Consider the following 19,697-nt stretch of genomic DNA (forward strand, 5'->3'; position numbering starts at 1 on the left):
GTTCTGTGTTGATTTGGGGAAACATGGAGAAGAGTTTATGAACCTTTATTAGTGCCTTCACAGACCCGGGTGGTCAGGAACCACCGGAATAGCGAATAGCTTTCAACGGAAACAGCTTAAAAATCTGGGGTCCTGAGGGCCCAGACAGCGTAGCGGGGGCTGGGAGGGTGCGCAAGCTGCCCCCACCCCGTGACTACACAAAACTCTCTAACACTTACGCCGCACTTCTAAGCATCTGCAGGTATTTCCCATTTCATCTTACCCACAAGTCTACAGCAGAAAGCGCCTGTTTCACAGACGGGGAAACTAAAGCACAAGGAGCTGAGTCTGACCCGAGTTCCCACAGCCCACAAGTGCTGGAGGCAGAGCCTAACACTAGGTGCCTTTGACTCTGCGTCCAGTGCTCATTCTCCTTTCCACAAAGATGAGGCTTTGGGGCCCTGCTCTTCCTGCTAACCAGGAAGTCACTCTAGTTGTGATTATAAAGTACTCGTCTATTTGGGCATTGCGTAGCTGTCCCTCTAGATCTTGAGCTCCCTAAGGGCAGTGGCCTGGCCAACCAGGGTCAAACCTGCTGGCAGCCCAGTCACTTGAGTCCCATAGGAGTCTCTGGCCCTAGGGCCCTCCTCTTCCGCAAGACAGTTGGGGTCAGGGCTCAATAGGATGGAACCCCTAGCCACTTCTCATATGCTGGATGGAATCCACAAGCCATAGAAGGAAGTCCCCGCTTTAAGTTCTGGCTCTGGTTCGTGCCTGTGTGATTATCGGTAAGTTACTGAACCTCTCTGGGTCTCAGGTTTCTCATATTAAATGGGGGGTAATAATACCTGCCTCACAGTGCTATTGGGATCATTAAAGGAAAGCACAGAGCATAATGCCGGCACCTCGGATGCCCTAAACACATGTTGGAGAGAGGAGAGGGAAAGAGGGACGGATGGAAGTCAACATGAGCATAGGGGGCTCGTCCATCACCCCCAATCCCTCAGCAAGCATGAAGTACTCCTCAACTGGACTCGACTTGTTCCCCACCTCTCCTCACAGTCACCCTATAACCTTCCTGACCTTCTTTGGGCCTCCCAAGAATTCCAACAGAGACTGAAAAAGGTTAGAGGAAGCTGGCTCCAGCCTGAGCCTGGCTGGCTCCAAAGACCCCTTTCTTCTGATACTTCCTCCCCCCAAGTAGTCATCTGTCCATTCAGTCATTCACTCATACAACATTTATTGAGCACCTACTATGTGTCTGGCAGTGTGCTAGGAGCAAGAGAAACAGAGCTCTTGCCCTTGTGGAGCTCTTTGTCCACAGGGATGCACTATGATGACCAGTATGAGGAGGCCACAAAGGGGAGTTCAGGTTCTACAAGCCAGGCCAGCAAGGAGGCCTGGCCTTCCAAAGTCTTGGGAAGAACTTGAGGCGAAAAGCAATCGGAGCAACTGAGGGCCCCGAGCTGAAGGGAGAGGCTAGCAGATCAGCAGTGTGAAGTGACCAGTTCCCTCCTGCAGAGTGGAAAACAATGAGACCAGAGAGCAGCCCTGAGCAGTGAGGAAGGACAAGTGGGGAGGAGGGAGAGCACAGGTGGATTTTAAGAGAAATTTAGGAGTGAGGAGAATTTGGTGACAGTCTCTAAAGACCTTTGTCACGCCAGTACTCAATAGTATTAACTAGCAACTATATAGATAGCCCCTCCCGTCTGCACTGCTGTAAGCAATTGTTAAATGAACGCTAATCCTCTAAATAATCCTCAAAGGAATTACCGTGATTATCCTCATTTTACAGATGAGAAAGCTGAAGCACAGAGAGGTTCAATAACCTGCCCAAGGTCAAGGAGCATTGCTGCAATTAGAATCCAGTCTCACTTCAGAGTTCTCTGTCTCAGCCCAAACATTTGGCTGCCTCTCTGATGTACTTCTAGCCAGGGTCGCCGACCAGCCAGACCCTGGGGGTCCCAGGTGTGCTGGGGACCCAGGGCAAAAAGCCTTGTCTTCATCCCCAGCCCTGGCCAGAGAATACCAGCAGTGCCCACCCGCATCCTTCCTGTTGCACTTCAGACAGGCATTCTTAGCACTAGACATGCCCCGGTCCAAGACAAGCTTGGCCTCTGCTTTCCCGTGAGATCCAGGACAACCAGTGTGCCTGCCAGTGTCCAGGGTCATAGAAGGGAGGACTGCGACTTGCCTCCCTGGCCACTTGATTCAATGACAGTGAGCCCAGCTCCAGCCCCTCTACGAGCAGGACCCCACGGCTACCAGTGCACCCAGAGATCCTAAGCAGGACCCCCTGAACGGCTTCCCGGAGCACAGGCTGTGCAGCAGGAAGGCTATGCGGAGCTGGGGACCTCTGGGACAGATGCTGACTTTATAATCAACAACAAAACTAAATGATGGAAAGCGATGTGGTAGTAAAAGGACTGGACTGAGAGGAAGGCCAAGTTCTAGTTTCCTCTTAAAGACAATGGTTGGGGATGGGAGACGCTGGAGGACAATAGCAATGGGGTCCTGCTAGCTCTAAGAGTTCTCTTAATTACACAGGCCAGTCAGGCTGGGCTTTTTGCTAAGCACTCAGGAGCCAGTGCGATGAAGACGGGTATCCCAGCAGGGAACACTGAGATCGTAAAAGGCAGATAACTCCCGAAGACTCTGAAATAAGGACAAGATTCGGTCTCATCACCTTGGGCATCCCAGCCCTCCCGGGAGGCAGCAATGCCTGTCCTGGCAGACCTTGCTCACAGGCTGGGACAGAAGATGCCCCACCTTGGGCCAGCAACAAAGTCAGCCTCACCTCCATCATCATCTCAACCTCCTAACTCTTCATTATTTCATTTGATCCTCAAGATGGCCCCATGGAGAATGTGAGGCAGAGGTCGTCCTCCCCATCTCACAGATGAGGAAACCGACACTCAGGGTGTGGGGGGGACTTGCTACTAAGTTGAAAACACACAACTGAGATCTTCTGAGTCCAAGCTTGGTACACTCCCCACTGCCATGCACTGCCTCTCCCGGGCATGCCTGAAAGGAGGCATGAATGGGGCGGATCTCCCACTCGTGGTTCCATTATAGCACTAATCACAGCGCTCCCATATGCAGGCACCCTGCCGGGTGCTCCTCTCTTCCCTTGCCTGAGTAAGCCTTCACTAACACGCAGTAAATAAATGTTCTTCACCTCATTCTACACACGAAGAAATTAAGGTTCAATTTCAAGAGACATAGGTCCAAAGACACACAACTAGCAAGTGGCCAGAATTCACCACCGGTCAATCTGACACAAAGCCCAGACTCTTCCTGCCACGCTACAGTGCCTTCGTGTGTCCCTGTTCTCCACGTGGACAGGAACCGAGACTGTCTCATGTGTATGTCTGGCCCAGAGCAGGCTCTAGTTAAACGTTCATTCATGGAATGATTATTCCTGAGACCAAAGCATTAAAACGAATGAAGAAGGCTATTTCATACAGGTAGAAATTATAGTCCAACCAGAATATATAATGGTCATGAACCTTTATGCTCATAACAACACGGCTTCAGAGTATATAAAGCAAAACTGATTCCAAAAAAAAAAAAAAGGAAAAAATAGTAAACCCACAATCAACGTAGATTTTATACACCTCTATCAGAAACGAATAGAATAGGGGCACCTGGCTGGCTCAGTCGGTAGAGCGTGCAACTCTTGATCTCGGAGTTGTGAGTTCCAGCCCCACACTGGGTATAGGGATTACTATAAAAAAAAGAGAGAGAGAGAAGAAATGAAATGAACAGAGTAAGTAAACCAGCAGTTCTTAAACTTTCTGGTCTCAGGAACCCTTTACACTCTTAAAAATGATTGAGGCTTTTAGATTAAAGACCTTTTCTTCACATGCTTTTACACCTACTAACATTTACCATGTTTAAAATTAAAACTGAGCAACATTCCATTTATTAACTTATTTAAAGTAACAAAAATAGACCCAGTGTGTGTGAACATAAATAACAAATTCTGTGAAAAATAACTATATTTCACAAAACAAAAAAAATAGTGAAAAGAGTAGCATTGTCTTAATTTTTGCAAATCTCTTTCACATCTGGCTTAACAGACTCAGATTTTCATGCCTCCTTCCGCACTCAGTCTGCCGCTACAGGTTGTTTTGGTCGCAGTGTATGAAGAAAATGTGGCCTCACACAGAACTGTAGCTGCGACAGAGACTATTTTAACAGCCTTTTCAGACACTATAGATATTCCTCTTCGATAGTATTAAAAATTGCCTCGCGGCCGTTCCTTAAATGATGCTTGTAGTGTAGGACTGAATCCGTACCCGTAAACTTCTCTTACTCTGTTACCTTACCATCCACTGATCTATCTGTACTCAGAGTGGATCTTTGAACTGCATATAATTTTGACCTTGGAGACTCCCTGAAAAGGACTCGGGGACCCTCAGGAGAACCCTGACTACACTAGGAGAATCACTAAAGCAGGCGATAGAAAGGCAGAAAAATGTAGGATTTGATAACGTAATTAGCAAGATTGATCTAAGAGGTATCTAGGTAGAACTTTGCTCACAACAAACCACAAATACACTTTTTTTTTTTTAAACAAATTGTCCCTTCCAACAGCTGGGGGCAATGTGCACCTGGACAGACCGCAGAAGCTCCAGGATGGACAGATGCCCACCTTGCCAGGGGTTCCACACAGCCGCCTAGGTCTGGAACAGCCTCTTCAGGAAGAGGCAACACATCAGAGTGCAGCCTCCTCCCGCTCGGGCCACAGCGCCAAGGTTACCCACTGACCGGGCCGCAGCGGGAGATCTTCCTGAATGACTGCCCCATGGCACAGCCCCCACCTGGGCTGCATTCCTGTGAAGGCCTTCCCTCCTTCATCTCACCGTGTCACGGAGCCTCAGGAGTCCCCAAGGCAGAGCTGTCAGGTAAAGATGGCCCATCCTCCTCTTCCAGGCGGCTTCCAGCCAGGCGCCTCTACCCTTAGGAGACTCTGGAGCTGCCAGGTACGACTCACCTGGCTCTTCCCACGTGCGGCTCTTACATAACCAGCAGCAGGAAGAACGCCTCCTGCTGTCCAGGCCAGGCACTGGGCCGCCAAGACCAGCAGAGGCCGACCAGCTGCCTAGGGAGCCTGCACCTTGCACGTCACCTGGGGCGTGCCAACACGCCCTGCTAGTGCCCAAGACCACACTGCCCCCCTGAAGGCACAGAAGCCCTGCCAAGCCTGAAGCGGGGATAAGGGTAAGCTGGAGCACAGGGGACAGAATTACTGCTCAGGGTCCCAACCAGAGCCAGGGCCAAGGTATCCAAGGGATCCTGCAGAACACACAGCACATTTCCACCCTAAGGCACACATCCCTTAGAGACCTTCCATTCCTAGGTGCCTACTGCGTGCTGGCACTGTGCTGGAGGCTTTCTCTCCACGCATCATTTTGTTTGCCCCTCACCGTAACTGTTGAGAGTGTTCCACTTTATAAACAAGAAAATGGACGGTCAGAATGGCTAAGTACTTGCCCAAGGTCACTCAGCGAATATGCACTTGGACTTCAACCTGGCTCTTTTTGTCTACAAAGTCCAGGCTCTTGCACCATTACTACATTCCGCTGCCTGGGCCAACAGGGAGTGGTCCTTTCCCTTCTGGGGCTCATCCACAGAACCTCTTCATGCTCTTTCGCCTGAACCCACCCTGGGCTCTGTCTGCTGAATGTCCTTCTGTGTCCTCTGCCCTGCCTTTTGTCTTTTTCTCACACTAGATCAGACAAAGCAGAGACTATGCCGTCTGCATTTCTGGATCCCTACCTGTGGTGTGTACAGCACACCTCACACCTTGCACACAGTAGGTGCTTCATGTGTATCTGCTGAATATGAAGAGGAGTGGTCCCTCACCTCTCTCCACGATCCCTGCAAGGACACATCCAGGGGAAGACAGGAGCCTTGGAAACATTCAGTAGGGTAGAGGGTAGGAGGTGTAAGACCAGAAGTGGAGGGGAGGGCAAGGGCAGAGACAGGCCCCAGAGTGCCCCACGCCCTCCTGCAAGACACCTTCCCAGCAGACCTCCCCCCCACAGTCTGGGGAGGTCAGGTCTCAGGCCAGGCTCTCAAGAAGCAGCTTCCCCACCCTCAAGCATTTCTCCAAATCTCCTCCCACAGGAAAGCCAACAGAAGGCAGGGCCCAGACAGAAGGAAAAGACCACAAACATGGGGTTCCTGAATACCTCCTCTCTGATGCCTCCCTGGGCACCCTCAATTCCTTCCTCCTCCCACAGCCTTTCCTGGCCTGGGTTGGAATTTATCTCAGGGCAAAGTAGTTAAGTCGTGGCCTTTGGAGCCCAAACCTGGATTCAAATCCTGGCTCCCTCACCCATTAGCTATGTGACTGAGGGCCAGTTACTTCACTGGAAGGGCCCCAAAGCCAGCCAGCCTGCAGACTCAGAATCCAGACCTCCCGGGTATACCCGGGTTCTGAACTCTGGAACCAGACCACCGGGGGTCAAGTCCTGGCCCCTATCCTCACTTAACTTCTCTCTGCCTGGGTACATTTATCTGTAAAGTGAAGATAATAACAGTACCCACTCGCCTTATTATAGCATTACTGTGAGAATTAAATGGGGTAACTTATGCAATGTGCTTAGAACAGACACAGTAAGTATCCAAGAAGTATTAGCTATCAATAGAAATAGCCGGCGATAAGGCTGTGAAGTGCTGTGCAGTGTCTACGGCACTTAGAGCTCACTGAATGGCAGTTATGATTACCTTAGCCCCCACTAGGCTACGGTGTCCCTGGAGGTGGGGGGTCCTGGGTCAGATCCATCTCTGATTCCCCAAAAGCAAGCAGCACAGTGCCCGGACGAGGCACGAGCTCAAACACATGCTTGAGAATGGCCCGGTGAAGAACTGCCGTCCTGGAACAGGAGGGTGTAGGCAGCCAGGAGCCTTCTACCAGGAGGGAGAACCGAGGTGTCAGGGAAGAGAAAGCAGAGCGGAGGGGGAAAGGCCGAGACGGGCAGATAAGCAAGTGAAGTGAGTGAGAAAAGGAACAGGAGAGGCTGTGGCGGAGGGAGATAAGGAGGAAGGATGGAGAACGCGATCGTCGAGGAAATGCCCAGGGAGGTGAGGGAGCCCCCGGGAGCCTCGCAAGGCCAGCCCGGCGCGGAGGCAGGGGAGCCAGGGGAGCCGGTGCGGGGGAGAGGCGCGCACAAGCCCGCACGGGGCGGGACGCGCGGGAACCGGCGGGAGGGGCCGAGGGGGCTCCACCTCGCCTCCACGCCTGGGCCCGGGGGCCGGGCGGCCGGAGATTGGCTGGGGCGCGCGGCGAGGCCGGGGCCGGAGCCCCGAGGTGGGAGGTGCCAGGATCACTCGGTGCGCCGGGGAGCGGAGCGAAGGCTGCCACCACTCGGGCCACCTCGGCGGTGGCGGCGGCTGCAGGGCAGCGACGGGGCGGCGGACGCACTCCGAGGCAGCTGAGAACGCCGCGCACCATGCGGGCGGCGGCGGGGGGCGCGCGGGCGGCCGCGCTGGCGCTGCTGCTGGGGGCGCTGCACGGGGCGCCGGCCCGCGCGCAGGAGTACGACTACTACGGCTGGCAGGCGGAGCCGCTGCACGGGCGCTCGTACTCCAAGCCGCCGCAGTGCCTCGACATCCCCGCCGACCTTCCGCTCTGCCACACCGTGGGCTACAAGCGCATGCGGCTGCCCAACCTGCTGGAGCACGAGAGCCTGGCCGAGGTGAAGCAGCAGGCGAGCAGCTGGCTGCCGCTGCTGGCCAAACGCTGCCACTCGGACACGCAGGTCTTCCTCTGCTCTCTCTTCGCGCCCGTCTGCCTCGACCGGCCCATCTACCCGTGTCGCTCGCTCTGCGAGGCCGTGCGCGCTGGCTGCGCGCCGCTCATGGAGGCCTACGGCTTCCCCTGGCCCGAGATGCTGCACTGTCACAAGTTCCCCCTGGACAACGACCTCTGCATCACTGTGCAGTTCGGACACCTGCCTGCCACCGCGCCTCCAGGTAGCGCCGCCGCCGCCGCCCCCGCGCGCTCCGACTGCCCCGGGCGCCCGGGAGCCCCCCGGAGGTGCCACCCCTTACACACACACACACGCACACACGCACTCCGCCTTCGCTCAACCCTGCATGCTCCGGGAATTGCTCGCCTCCCCCCACCCCTAGCCTCCCAGCCTTCTCGGACTCCCAGAGTAGTGCCTCCCCGCAGCTCTGGACATGCTCACTGGCTCTCTCCATTCCCACTCCTTTCCTGAAGACGCCCCTGGCGTCCCTCGCAGCGCTCACCTTCCGAAGACGCTGGAATCCCTGGGTAGCCCCAATGCTGTCCCCCCATCCCGGGGCGTCCCCATAAATGTCTTACAGCCTCTCTCAGCCCAAGAATGCACAGGGTCGCTAAGCAATGACCAGGCCCGTTCACCTCCTCCACAGCTCTGGACTCCACGGCACCAAAATAAGCATCACCACCACCCATGTTGGGACCTCAAGAGGGGAGAAGGGCTGACAGAAGGGATATAGGGAAAAACTGTGGGCTAAGTGCACTCCCAGGCTATGGTCCCTGCCCCCAAACACACACACACACACCATTTTCTGTACCTGGGAACCCTAAATTCTCCCACTATCTTCCCTAATCCCTCAGGTTGGGAGACCATGGGGTAAAGCTCAGTGCAGAAGAGAGAGCAGATTGCCAGGCTACCACTAACAAGGAGTCTTCGGGAGTTGCTTAACTTCGAGCCTCAGTTTTTCCATAAATAATACAGAAAGTGAGCTCAGGTTCCAACAACCTGTGAGATACTAAGTGCCACTTCCCGCCCACCCCAAGTCCCATTACCCCTAGTTCCTCCCTGGTCTCAGCCTCCCTTCACTGTGCGCCCCCCATCTTGCCAACAGAGTACGCCTGGGCTGGGCACCGGACAGGAAGATAAGCAGTGGCACTGAGCAGAAGGGCTTTGGGCAGTTAATTCGAGTCTAAGGAGCCCCTGATGCTGGGACTCCCCCAAGGGGCAGCACTGCTTTCCCATTTTCCTATTGACCAGACTCCGAAAAAGCAACTGGACTCCACACACCCTACCCCCCCCAAGGGCTAACTTCATCCACACAGCCCTTGGTCCTACACCCCCATGTCCCTCCTGAGAGTCACAGTTGGGTAGGGGTCCTGTGACTGGGGAGTGTTGAGAGACAGGAAACACCCCTGTTCTTGGGTTGGAAATGGGACCAGGAAGCAGGGGAGAGCCAGCTCAAGCAGAGACAGTGCAGTCCCTAGCCGGGATCCCGGCTCCTTTTCTGGTTTTCTTGGAAGCCATGTATTAACAGCCTGGGAGGCAGGGAAGTCCTGGGCTCGGGCTCAGAATCCCACCAGGCCCTGCCCTCTCTGAAGCCTGCTATCCCCTATGATGGGGCGCCCCACCTGGAGGCAGAGACATGGGACAGAGAGCAGGTGCCGTGTGGGCCTGAGAACCAGAGGCAGCCTGAAGGGTTTGTGTGGCCAATAATAAAACTGAGACTATCTCATATAAAAATTAAGAGTTTGGGCTTCTCTTGGAAAATCAAAAGTTCTGGCAATGCTAAGCTGCTCACCTTAGAGGGTAATGCTCCTCAGTTTACTGCAGTCCCTGCCTGGCCAGTGTCGCTTGTTTCTCCACTTGCCCGAACCGTGTTCCTAGGTAGACCCTGCAGATACCCCCATCCCAGCTCCAGCCTGGGAGTCACAAATCCTGAGTTCTAAGCTCAGTTTGCAATAGTGCTGCCGACTTGGGTAGCTACTCTGGGCCTCAGCTTTCTTTTCTTTAATAGGAATAATACCTACTTCATAGGCTAAGGATTAAATGAAACAAAGTTTAGAAGAAGACAGTGCACATCAATGGTGGCAGCTGCCAGGGTCATGGAGCAATGTACCCACTGGGGCGGTTTTGTCCCCGTGCAACCCTGTCTCTTTTGACCCTCACAACTACTCAGCGAGCACCGTTACCATCATCCCATTTCCTGCTAAGAGTGGAGGCTGGGCAGGGGGAGGTGGCTCCTCGGTGCGGTAGGCCTGTACTCTGGAGCGGCTTTTTGGACTCTGATCCCTCATCAGCCTCCCTCCACCCCAACCCTGCTTCTCTCTTCAGTGACCAAGATCTGTGCCCAGTGTGAGATGGAGCACAGTGCCGACGGCCTCATGGAGCAGATGTGTTCCAGCGACTTCGGTGAGTGTGGAGCCCATGTGGCCACTGCCCAACTCCTCTACACACACACACACACACACACACACACACACACACAAATAGCCATGTCCACAACCATCATAGTGAATACTAACAGTTTTTGCATCATGGGTCCCTTTTAGAATCTGATCATACCCATGAACCATGTGGCCAAAGAAATGCGCCTCATTTTGTAGGTCATCCCAGGGGCTTCAGAAGCCCCTCAAGGTCATGTCCATGAGCCCCAAAACCACCCCTGGCCAAGGCTCCTGCAGCCCTCCGTTGGCATCTGCCCACCAAAGGGCCTCCAGGGTTGGATTCTCTTTGGGAGAAGCAAGCTAAGCCTGGAGATGGATGGGGGCATCAGGGAAAGAGCCGGGCCCCAGGATGGAAGTGCAGCACCCTCGCCCCTGGGCACCTCTGCATGGTGCCCGATGCACCTCTGGCCAGGGGAGCTGCGGTCACTTGTCCCACGCCTTCATCCTGGCGCCTCTCCATTCCTGAGACAGTGAGCCAAGTCTAGTCAGGACCACACGACCCGGCATGTGGCCTTTGCCAAGCTGGTGGCTGTTTTGTGTCTTAGCCTCCCTGTCTGTAAAAAAGAGATAGCAATGAAATCCTTACTTCAGTCTTTTATGTTGTTAGTCTGTCTGGAAAGAGAATACTCCTATTGCAAGGTGTGTGTGTGTGCACGCGCACGCGCGTCTCCAAGAGAGAAAAAGAGAGTAGGTAAGGGGAAAAAGAGAGAGACTGAAAGAAAGAGATTTTACAATTTCCTTCTCTGGGTGAACAGTCATTCTCTGGCATCTCCCTGGTTGCTCCCAGAGATGGGGGTCCAAAGGCCTGAGAACGGGGAGACTAGCCTAAGTGACCCCCCCAAGCTCCAGACTCCCAACCCCCAAATGTATTAGGTTCTCTACAGCCACCTCATGTGCCCTGGACGGTCACCCCGACCACCATCTGGCCTTCAAGCACCTCCCCCATCCCCACACTCCAGACACCACAGACATACTCTCATACATAAAACACACAGCACCAAACATCACACTGCCACCTGTACTACGTCTCACGGAGACTACAGGGTGTGTTCACAGCAGCAAGAGCTGGTTGTGTACATGCTTCAGTCCAGTGCCCCATGAAGCGGTGGGCCATGGGGGGGGGGGCATTTACCCCACAGAAACCAGCACGTGCCACAGAGCAAGACCCCTCCCCAGGGCCAGCTGTCAAACATTTACCAGTCCACCCCACCACTGCTACACACACACACACACACACACACACACACACACAGCCAGAAATCCCATTTGGAAGCAACCCCAGGAATCACGAAGTCCACCTCCCCAAGGCCCAGGCTCAGAACTTTAGGCACAGGCAGCAACTGGGGGCCCACCAGCATCCTGAGCAAACCTGCCCAGTCTCACACTGTTCCTCTGTCTACCCCTCCGCACACACACAGTGGTTAAAATGCGCATCAAGGAGATCAAGATAGAGAATGGAGACCGGAAGCTGATTGGAGCCCAGAAAAAGAAGAAGCTACTCAAGCCAGGCCCCCTGAAGCGTAAGGACACCAAGAGGCTGGTGCTGCACATGAAGAACGGTGCCGGCTGCCCCTGTCCACAGCTAGACAGCCTGGCCGGCAGCTTCCTGGTCATGGGCCGCAAGGTGGACGGACAGCTGCTGCTTATGGCCGTCTACCGCTGGGACAAGAAGAATAAGGAGATGAAGTTTGCGGTCAAATTCATGTTCTCCTACCCCTGCTCCCTCTACTACCCCTTCTTCTATGGGGCCGCTGAACCCCACTGAAGGGCGCTCCTCCCTGCCCCACCCAGCCAGTTGTGCCTTGCCCTCTCCCCACCCCTGGGGCACACTCTCTTCCTGCCCACTTGGCTTCACCCCTATTCCCAGGCTGACCCAGCCCCTGCCTGAGTGGTTTCATGCAGAGTTGTTACCAGCACAGGCCCTAAGGAAGGGGCATGGCACCTGAGCTGTCCATGACTGAGGGGTTCTGGGGTCCCTGGGGACCTCTTCTCTTAGGAGCAGAGCTTTTTCATTTGGGAAGTAGGTGGAGGAGAGAGCAAGGGAAGCGTGGAGGGGCTCTGAGAAGCCTGAGGAGGAAGTCTCCCGAGTGCACCATGGTGTCAGCTCCCTTCTGTCGGTGGTGAGGACTTGCCTTAAAGAGGAAAGTCCAGTATTAGGCTGAGCTATTTGGGGACAATTCCCTACCCCCCCCCGCCCACTCGTGTCATCATAGTCCCCCCAAAGGAGAGGCATTAGGGTCACAGTGCCCTCCAGCGACAGTTCACCACCTTCCCCATCTCCCCCCTTTCCATTCCTGCTAGCCTGGAGAGAAGCCCAGCCCAGACCCCCTCCCAGAGGGCCGCTCTTTGGGGTTCATTCCTCAGCCTCCGCACGCCCCTGTGACCCTGATAAGTAAATTATCGCCCCCGCTGCAAGGCCACAGGTACTAGATCTGACGCAGGCAAGGTTTGGTTTCTAATTTTTTAAGTTTTTAATTAAATCAAAAAAAAACAACAGTTGGTTTTGACTAGGTTATATGTCACCTGGTCCCCAAAGGGGGGGTTCAGAAGGGACTTTTAGAAAGAAGCTCTTGTCATAACCCATGGCCTGTCCACACAGACATACCTGCAATGCCTAAGAGCAATGCCCACATTCTTGCAGGATCCCCTGAGAACAGAGTGAGGGTCACCCTTCTCATCCCCATCACTCAGGGAGGGAGACAACCGTCCTTCTGCTCCTGAAGAGGGAGAGAGACGCCAAGATCCCCGGCCTTCTCCCACGCTCAGAAGGCTCCCACAATCCTGCAGCATGTCCCTGGCAATGTCTGCTCCTCAGACCCCAAGGCTGGACCACAGGGAACTACTCTGAAGAGCCAAGGGCCTAAACATGTCAACTCCTACCCATTGCGCTTTCAGACTGCCCTGGGCACTGGTCCCATCCTGTAGGGGATAATGGTGTAGACCTATGCCACGGGGGCCAGAGAAGCAGCATCCCCTGGGAGCCGGTTAGAAACACATAAAAGCTCAGGCCCACCCCAGGCCTTACTGTATCAGACTCCGCATTTTAACACATAAACCTTCAAGTCATCTAGAGAGCTTCTGGAAAACAGGGGCCCCACTCTACAGCAATTACAGTGGAATCTCTGGAGGGTGCTCAGAAATCGGAATCTCTGGACGCTCCCTGGGGTGGTATGCAGCCCGGGGTGGAAACCTCGATCCAGACAAGCCAGCAGCTGAGGCGGAGGGGCTGCGGTGACCTCAGGCTGGCAGGGTCTTTGTCCTGCATGCAGGGAAGGACACAGCTATCATCACTGAGGGCTTCTTGGGCGAGCTCAGAGCAGATGGTGCTGCAACCTGGAGCTGAATGCGGCAGGGAGGGGAGAAGGCCTGAAATGGAGGCAACAGGCTCCTGCCACTCAAATGTCCAGCATTTGGAAAGGGTGGTGCCAGGAAAGAGACCCTGGGGGTTTGTCAGCAGATGCTGAAGGACAGGGCAGATGTACCCAGAGCAGGGGGCTGGGGACACCCCCAGAACAGCTTTCCTCACCAGCGAGGGTCCAGCTGCCAAGTCCGGTCAAGGCTTCCTGCTCCTCCGAGACAATGCAGCCATGTTCTCTTGTGAGGGCTTGGCTTCCAGGGCTCTTAGAGAAGCATGTTGCCACAGAGAAACGAGGAAGGCCAAAGGGCCCAAATTCTGCTGTGGGGCCAGTGTGAGCTAACAGGTGGTCTGACAGCCTGCCCATAAATCACCTCCCTGGGCAGTCAGGTGGCCTTACCACAGGTCAGGAGCAGCAGGGTCTGCTTGTTTCTCCTCAACTCTGAGGAAGCCACTGCCACCCACCCTCACCCAAAGCCTGCCCAGCCCACCAGCTCCCTGAATCTGCCCCTTGTCTCCCAGCCTCCTACCCCGACCAAATATTTACGGACACTTCCATGGTCAACCAGGACCAGGGATTATTTTTCCACTGAACACACAGGACTCCAGCTCCTTCTGGCAGGAGCACAATACTGACCTTTGTCAGGTGCTGGCAGCCAGTGAGATGGAGCAGGCGGGGGAGCGGCCCCCCCTCGCCCATCCCGGGAAGCCCCAGTAGACAGTCCTCAGCCACCCCCGACATGGGGGTCAGGCTCTGCTCAGTACGTCGGCTCTGTCCCCAGCATCTGCTGTCAGACCCCCCAGCAGTCTCTTCCTGGGGCCAAGAAGAATCCTCCCCAAAACCAGGGGAGGCCCCACAAGGCCTGAGCCCGCCCTTCATTTCCTTCAGTCACAACACGCTCCCTTCTTGGCCAGTGTGGAGACAGACAGCTGGTGCTGCCCAGCAAGCATCTGGGCTGTGTGTCAGCGAACCACTGCATCTGACAGAAACCCCAAAAAACAGTGGGGCTTCTCCACACCAGAGGTCTGGAGACAGACAGGTGGGAGGTCCATGTCCCAGACTCATTCTGTCTTCCGGCTCTGCCAGGGGGTAGCTTCTGTTCTCGTAGTTACAAACAGTGCCTCCTCCTCCCCACTTCTAACCACATTCCAGGCAGCAAGGCAGGGAAGGGGAGCAAAAACAGCGTGTCAGCTGCCTCTGGCCCTTTTGATCAGGAAAACAGTAATTTCCCAACAAGTCCCACCTGGTACATTTCCACTTTTAGCTCACCGGCCAGAACTAAGTCACATGGCCACCTCTCGTTGCAAGGGAGCAGCAGTCAGGTGTTTCAGTTGGGTACAAAATCAGAGTTCTGATAAAGAAGAGGAAGGATCTGGGGGTGCCTGGGTGGCTCAGTCGTTAGGCGTCTGCCTTCGGCTCAGGGCGTGATCCCGGTGTTCTGGGATTGAGTCCCACATCAGGCTCTTCCACTGGGAGCCTGCCTCTTCCTCTCCCACTCCCCCTGCTTGTGTTCCCTCTCACGCTGGCTGGCTGTCTCTCTCTCTCTCTCTCTCTCTCTCAAATGAATAAATAAAATCTTTTAAAAAAAAAAAAAAAAAAAAAAGGAAGGACCTGGGGTGATGGCTAAATACTCAGGATCAGGTGAAAAGAGATAATAGAGCCCAGTTTTGGGTTCCAATCCTGTGACTCAGTGACCATGTGACATTGGGAACACTGCCCAACTACAAAAAGGAGTAAGAATTTCTATTAAGTGGGGAAACATAAGAAAAGTTCCTGGAACCAGTGCCCAGCATTCAGAAGATATTCATTAAATGGTAATTAATATTTTTACTAACCAAAGGCCTTGACCTGGCTAGCACAGTGCCTGCACATAACAGTACATTCCGAATTGATCTGCTAACTGACTAAGAAACGCTACTGGCAGGAAGGCAGGGAAGAGACAGGAACATCTCATCTAAAACCCAGAGTTGTTACTTTCAGGACAGAACCTACATTTGGCATTTTACTTCAGAAAATACACCCCCGGAGGGTATGTCAGCCAACACAGGGGAGAAGACATATAATACTAGAATAAATATCAAGCCCATGCTGGGTGGCAGGCACTACTCCAAGCACTCTGGTATTCTTATTTTTTTTCTTAAAGATTTATTTATTTTACAGAGGCGGGGTGAGAGGGTGAACAAGCACACCCATATGAGCAGAGAGGGGCAGAAGGAGAGGGAGAGAGAGTCCTCAAGCAGACCTTGTGCTGAGTACAGAGCCCAAGGTGGGGCTCGATCTCATGACCCTGAGACCATGACCTGAGCTGGACACTCAACCAACTGAGCAACCCAGGTGCCCCTCACTCTGGTATTCTAATTTAAGCCTGCCAACAGGCCTTTTTAATGATGAGGAGGCTGAGGTTCAGAGAGGTCAATGAGCTTATTGAAGGACACACAGCTCGTACATAGTAGTGGTACTAGGACTTGACCCCAGGTTCTTAACCACTCTACTACTGCCTGCAGGGGGCAAAGTCAAGTGGGGGGGGAGGGGACAGACAGCAAAGCCTCTGCCACCCTGCGTCACAGGAAGATTTCTGGGAGCCCTGCTCAGATCCCACTCCAAGGGCCCTGGCAGCAGCAGATGAGCCAGCCTCTGACTGCAGCTTTTCTCCTGACCCAAGGCAGCCCAACCCTGACCCCTCCTCCCCTCTCAGCCCCATCAGCAACCAGGCTCTCGAGCCCCACAAAGGAAGCTCACAACCCACAACTGTTTAGTTGGCTGTAATCCTGGCTAAAGTTCACTCCTTGGGAAATCCAACGTGGGGGATGGTTGCTGCTGGAATGTATGTGGCTGGGACCCAGTATCCCAGCCCAGACAGCAGGCTCTGCTGGGGCCCTGAAGAAACCGGGCAGCCAGGGGGAATCCGGAATCCCCAACCCCCAGCTGTGCCAAAGAATGGAATGTGCTGCTCTGGGGTGTTGAAACAGACCCAACCAACGGGGGTGGTGCTGGGAGGGGGGGAGCTCCTGCCACAAGGCTGCCTCTGTTCCCCTGGAGGCTGAACCCACTTTGCTAGGGCTCAGGATGGGCAGGCCCCTCCAGTAAGCTCAGTGGCTCAGAAGATCTTGGAGCTAGTGGGGGCAAGGCAGAACAGAGGGGAGGGTGACAGCCAGGATTGTATGTTCACCCAAAGTTTCTCTGATAAAGCCTCTACAAGTACCTGTGGCACAATTCACAACCCGGCTCCATGGATGACTAGCTACATGACCTTGGGCAGGTTACTTAACCTCTCCAGGCCTTCATTTTACTCATCAGTTAAATGGAGTTAATAATAGAACCTAGCTTTTGGGACTATCATGAAGTTTAAATAAGAATGACACACTGCCTGGCACAGTGCTCAATAAACATAGGTATTGGGACGCCTGGGTGGCTGTCGGTTAAGCACCTGCCTTCGGCTCAGGTCATAATCCCAGGATCCTGGGATCAAGTCCTGCATCGGGCTCCTTGCTCAGCAAGGGGCCTGCTTCTCCCTCTGCCTGCAGCTCTTCCTGCTTGTGCTCTCTCTCTGACAAACAAAATCTTTTTTTAAAAATTAGTAAAACAGGGGCGCCTGGGTGGCTAAGTTGTTAGGCTTCTGCCTTCAGCTCAGGGCGTGATCCCAGGTCCCTAGGATCGAGCCCCACATCGGGCTCCCCGCTCAGCAGAAGCCTGCTTCTTCCTCTCCCACTCCCCCTGCTTGTGTTCCCTCTCTCGCTGGCTGTCTCTCTCTGTCAAGTAAAATAAAATAAAATCTTTAAAACAAATAAAATAAACAATATCCAAGATATAAAATAAAATAAAACAAAACGTAGGTGTTATGATCTCAGAGCTAGCCACCAGCTATAGGATAGATGTTGGAGCCAGGGCCTCTCAAAAGGAGCACCTCCAAGGTTCCATGGAGACAAGGGCATGAAAATGGAGCTTCATTTGGCTTTAGCTCTGAGGGCCAGGAGATCAACGACTACAAATCCTGAAGATCCCAGAAACCAGGACCAAAGTCTGCCAGGGCTCACGAGAGACTGCTCCCCATCCCTACCAAACCACAAAAACATCAACAGAACCCTCAACTCAAGCCAGGCTGTGGGAGCTGGCTGGCTGTCCCAATGGCCACCAGAACTGGATCAAAACCCAGCTACTATTCCTCCCAATGGGTGCCTGAGAGCAAACTGGGGCCATCTTTTAAATCAGGCATCCAATTTCACCATGAACAGTCTGTCCTCCAGGCCACCTCACGTTCGGTCCTCTCCACACTGTGGACCCCAGCCAGCTGCAAGACAATCCAACCTCCATGGCTTCGGTTTCCCGGTGGGACCTGCACTTGCAAGTGGTCCCTCCCCAGCCTGCTCTCACGGAGGCCCTCACACACACTGTAAAGGGACAAGAAGGTGGCCCCCTCGCTTCCCTGCGGGGGGAAGACCCATCCAAGACCCGATGATAAAACCCGTGTTTCCCAAGTCCCGGTATCCCACGTCCCGAAGGCAACTCGTAGCACAGACTACTTCCCCAACGTTATGCATTTTGTTTTTCCAAAATAAAATAATATTATCTCTGCTTTTCCAAACTACACTCTGGCCTCAGATTCTTTCCTGAATAATAATCTAAGATTAGTCTCTGGTTTAAAAAAACAAACACTGTTCTAAGCCATCCAGGACAGAGTTGTCTTTTCCTTAAGATTACCAGGATGGCAGTAACAGTTCGGCGTTTGTGGAGCACTCCCCATGCTCCAGGCCCTGGGCTCCATGCCCCGAGGCGATGATCTCACTTCCGCCTCACAGCAGCCCTGTAAGGTTGAGATCACTACCACGTCCATTTTACAGAGGAAAGCAGCACAGAAAGGCCCAGGGGCAATGCCCCTGTGGCAACTCACTCCAGCGCGCCTGCCATGCCTGCCGCTGACGGGAGAGGAGGGCCAAGTATGGGGCTGGCCACAGCAGTGCCTCCTTCTTACTGCCGCCGGACTGTCCCTGACTAGCACAGGTCGCTCCTGCTCTGAGGAAGGCCCATCCTCTAATGCCGTGGGGAACACGCCTCTTCAAACGATGTGGTGTCCTTCCCGGAGTGAGGGGTTGGCCTGGATGATCTGTGAGCAGCCTTCCAACTGAGCTACCCATGACACATGCCATCCACGAACTCGTAGGCACAGCCCCAGCTGCCTCTCCTCTGGGCCTGTGCTATCACTGCTGTCCCCTTTGCCTCCAAGGTCCTACTTTCCAATCCTCCAACATCTTTACTGTTCCTCTGGACCCAGGCTGCTGAGGCCACTTTGATACTTTTTAAAGTGAACACAGTTTTCTACAAAAACTGCCAGGAAAAGGTCCTGGCTGCTTCCCTGCCTCTCAAGGTCCCTCGGAGCTGCTGGGGCTCCCCCATACTAGCGAAATTTCCTGAGCTAGGCAGAACCCCATCTGGACCAGGCCACGGCCTCTGTGAGCTGCACATGCATGGGGCCACGAGAACATGGCTACAACCCTACCTCAACTCAGACGCATGGTCTCTCCTGCTCTCTTTACTGCTCCGGGCCTCCGTCTGGAAGACACAGCTCATAGCCAGCTCTGGTCTGCAAAGTGCCATGCCAAACATTTCACTGCCGCTACTCAACTCCCCTTGGCCTCAATGCCCTTACCTATAAAATGGGGAGAACAGTGACTACCTCATAGGACAATAAGGATTAAATAAAATGACGTGTGTAAAGCCCTCACCACTGTGCCTGGCACCCAGTAAACACCCCACAAACCCTGCTTTCAGAGAACCGCTTACCTGTCCCATCTCACAGCCAATCCTCTTCTGGCTGGCTCTCAGCCTCCCTGAGAGCCGATCCTTTTTTTGCTTTCTAAGAAGGATTAGCTAAAATCTTTCCGTTCTAAAGCCTGCATTGCTTAATGTTTGACAAGTCCTGGTCCTAACCTCAACTGCTCACAATCTGGTCACAAGACGGAGTCTCGAGTCAATCCGACAAACATGTGCTGAGCCCCACCTGCACGAGGCACAGCTTTCCTCCTCCCCACCCCAGCAGACCCCCGGACAGCAGCCTCCATGCCCCCTCCAGCCCAGTTCTGCAGGCACAGCGCAAGCCCGCAAACTCAGCCAGCGCAGGGCGAGTCTGGCTGTCCAGCCTCAGAGACAGAGTTAGCGCAAGGACC

The 19,697-nt window shown here is 54.1% G+C and overlaps 2 protein-coding genes across 8 annotated transcripts in view; one reads left to right on the plus strand and one right to left on the minus strand.

Annotated features, from left to right (window-relative positions):
- Positions 1-3,474: 3,474 nt before the first annotated feature.
- The window catches only part of ZFYVE27 (zinc finger FYVE-type containing 27), a 35,999-nt gene continuing 19,776 nt past the window's right edge, over positions 3,475-19,697 (minus strand). For 3 of the 7 annotated variants that reach the window (XR_005833159.1, XM_040624028.1, XM_040624024.1), the window contains one exon: positions 3,475-3,706. Coding sequence is in view for 5 of the 7 variants with exons in the window: in XM_040624028.1 (XP_040479962.1) it covers positions 3,636-3,706 (71 nt within the window). In the remaining 2 variants the exon portion in view is untranslated. Of the gene's footprint in view, positions 3,707-10,244; positions 10,735-19,697 lie in introns of those variants that run through there. The other 4 variants (XM_040624026.1, XM_040624023.1, XM_040624029.1 and 1 more) reach the window with 2 other exon arrangements.
- SFRP5 (secreted frizzled related protein 5) lies at positions 7,428-12,674 on the plus strand. Its single transcript, XM_040624030.1, has 3 exons — positions 7,428-7,965; positions 10,068-10,145; positions 11,599-12,674. Exons 1-3 carry the CDS (start codon positions 7,443-7,445, stop codon positions 11,943-11,945), a joined length of 948 nt encoding a protein of 315 aa, XP_040479964.1. The 5' UTR covers positions 7,428-7,442; the 3' UTR covers positions 11,946-12,674.

Source organism: Ursus maritimus, unplaced genomic scaffold (genome assembly GCF_017311325.1).
Source record: "Ursus maritimus isolate PB19 unplaced genomic scaffold, ASM1731132v1 scaffold_7, whole genome shotgun sequence".
Lineage (NCBI taxonomy): Eukaryota > Metazoa > Chordata > Mammalia > Carnivora > Ursidae > Ursus > Ursus maritimus.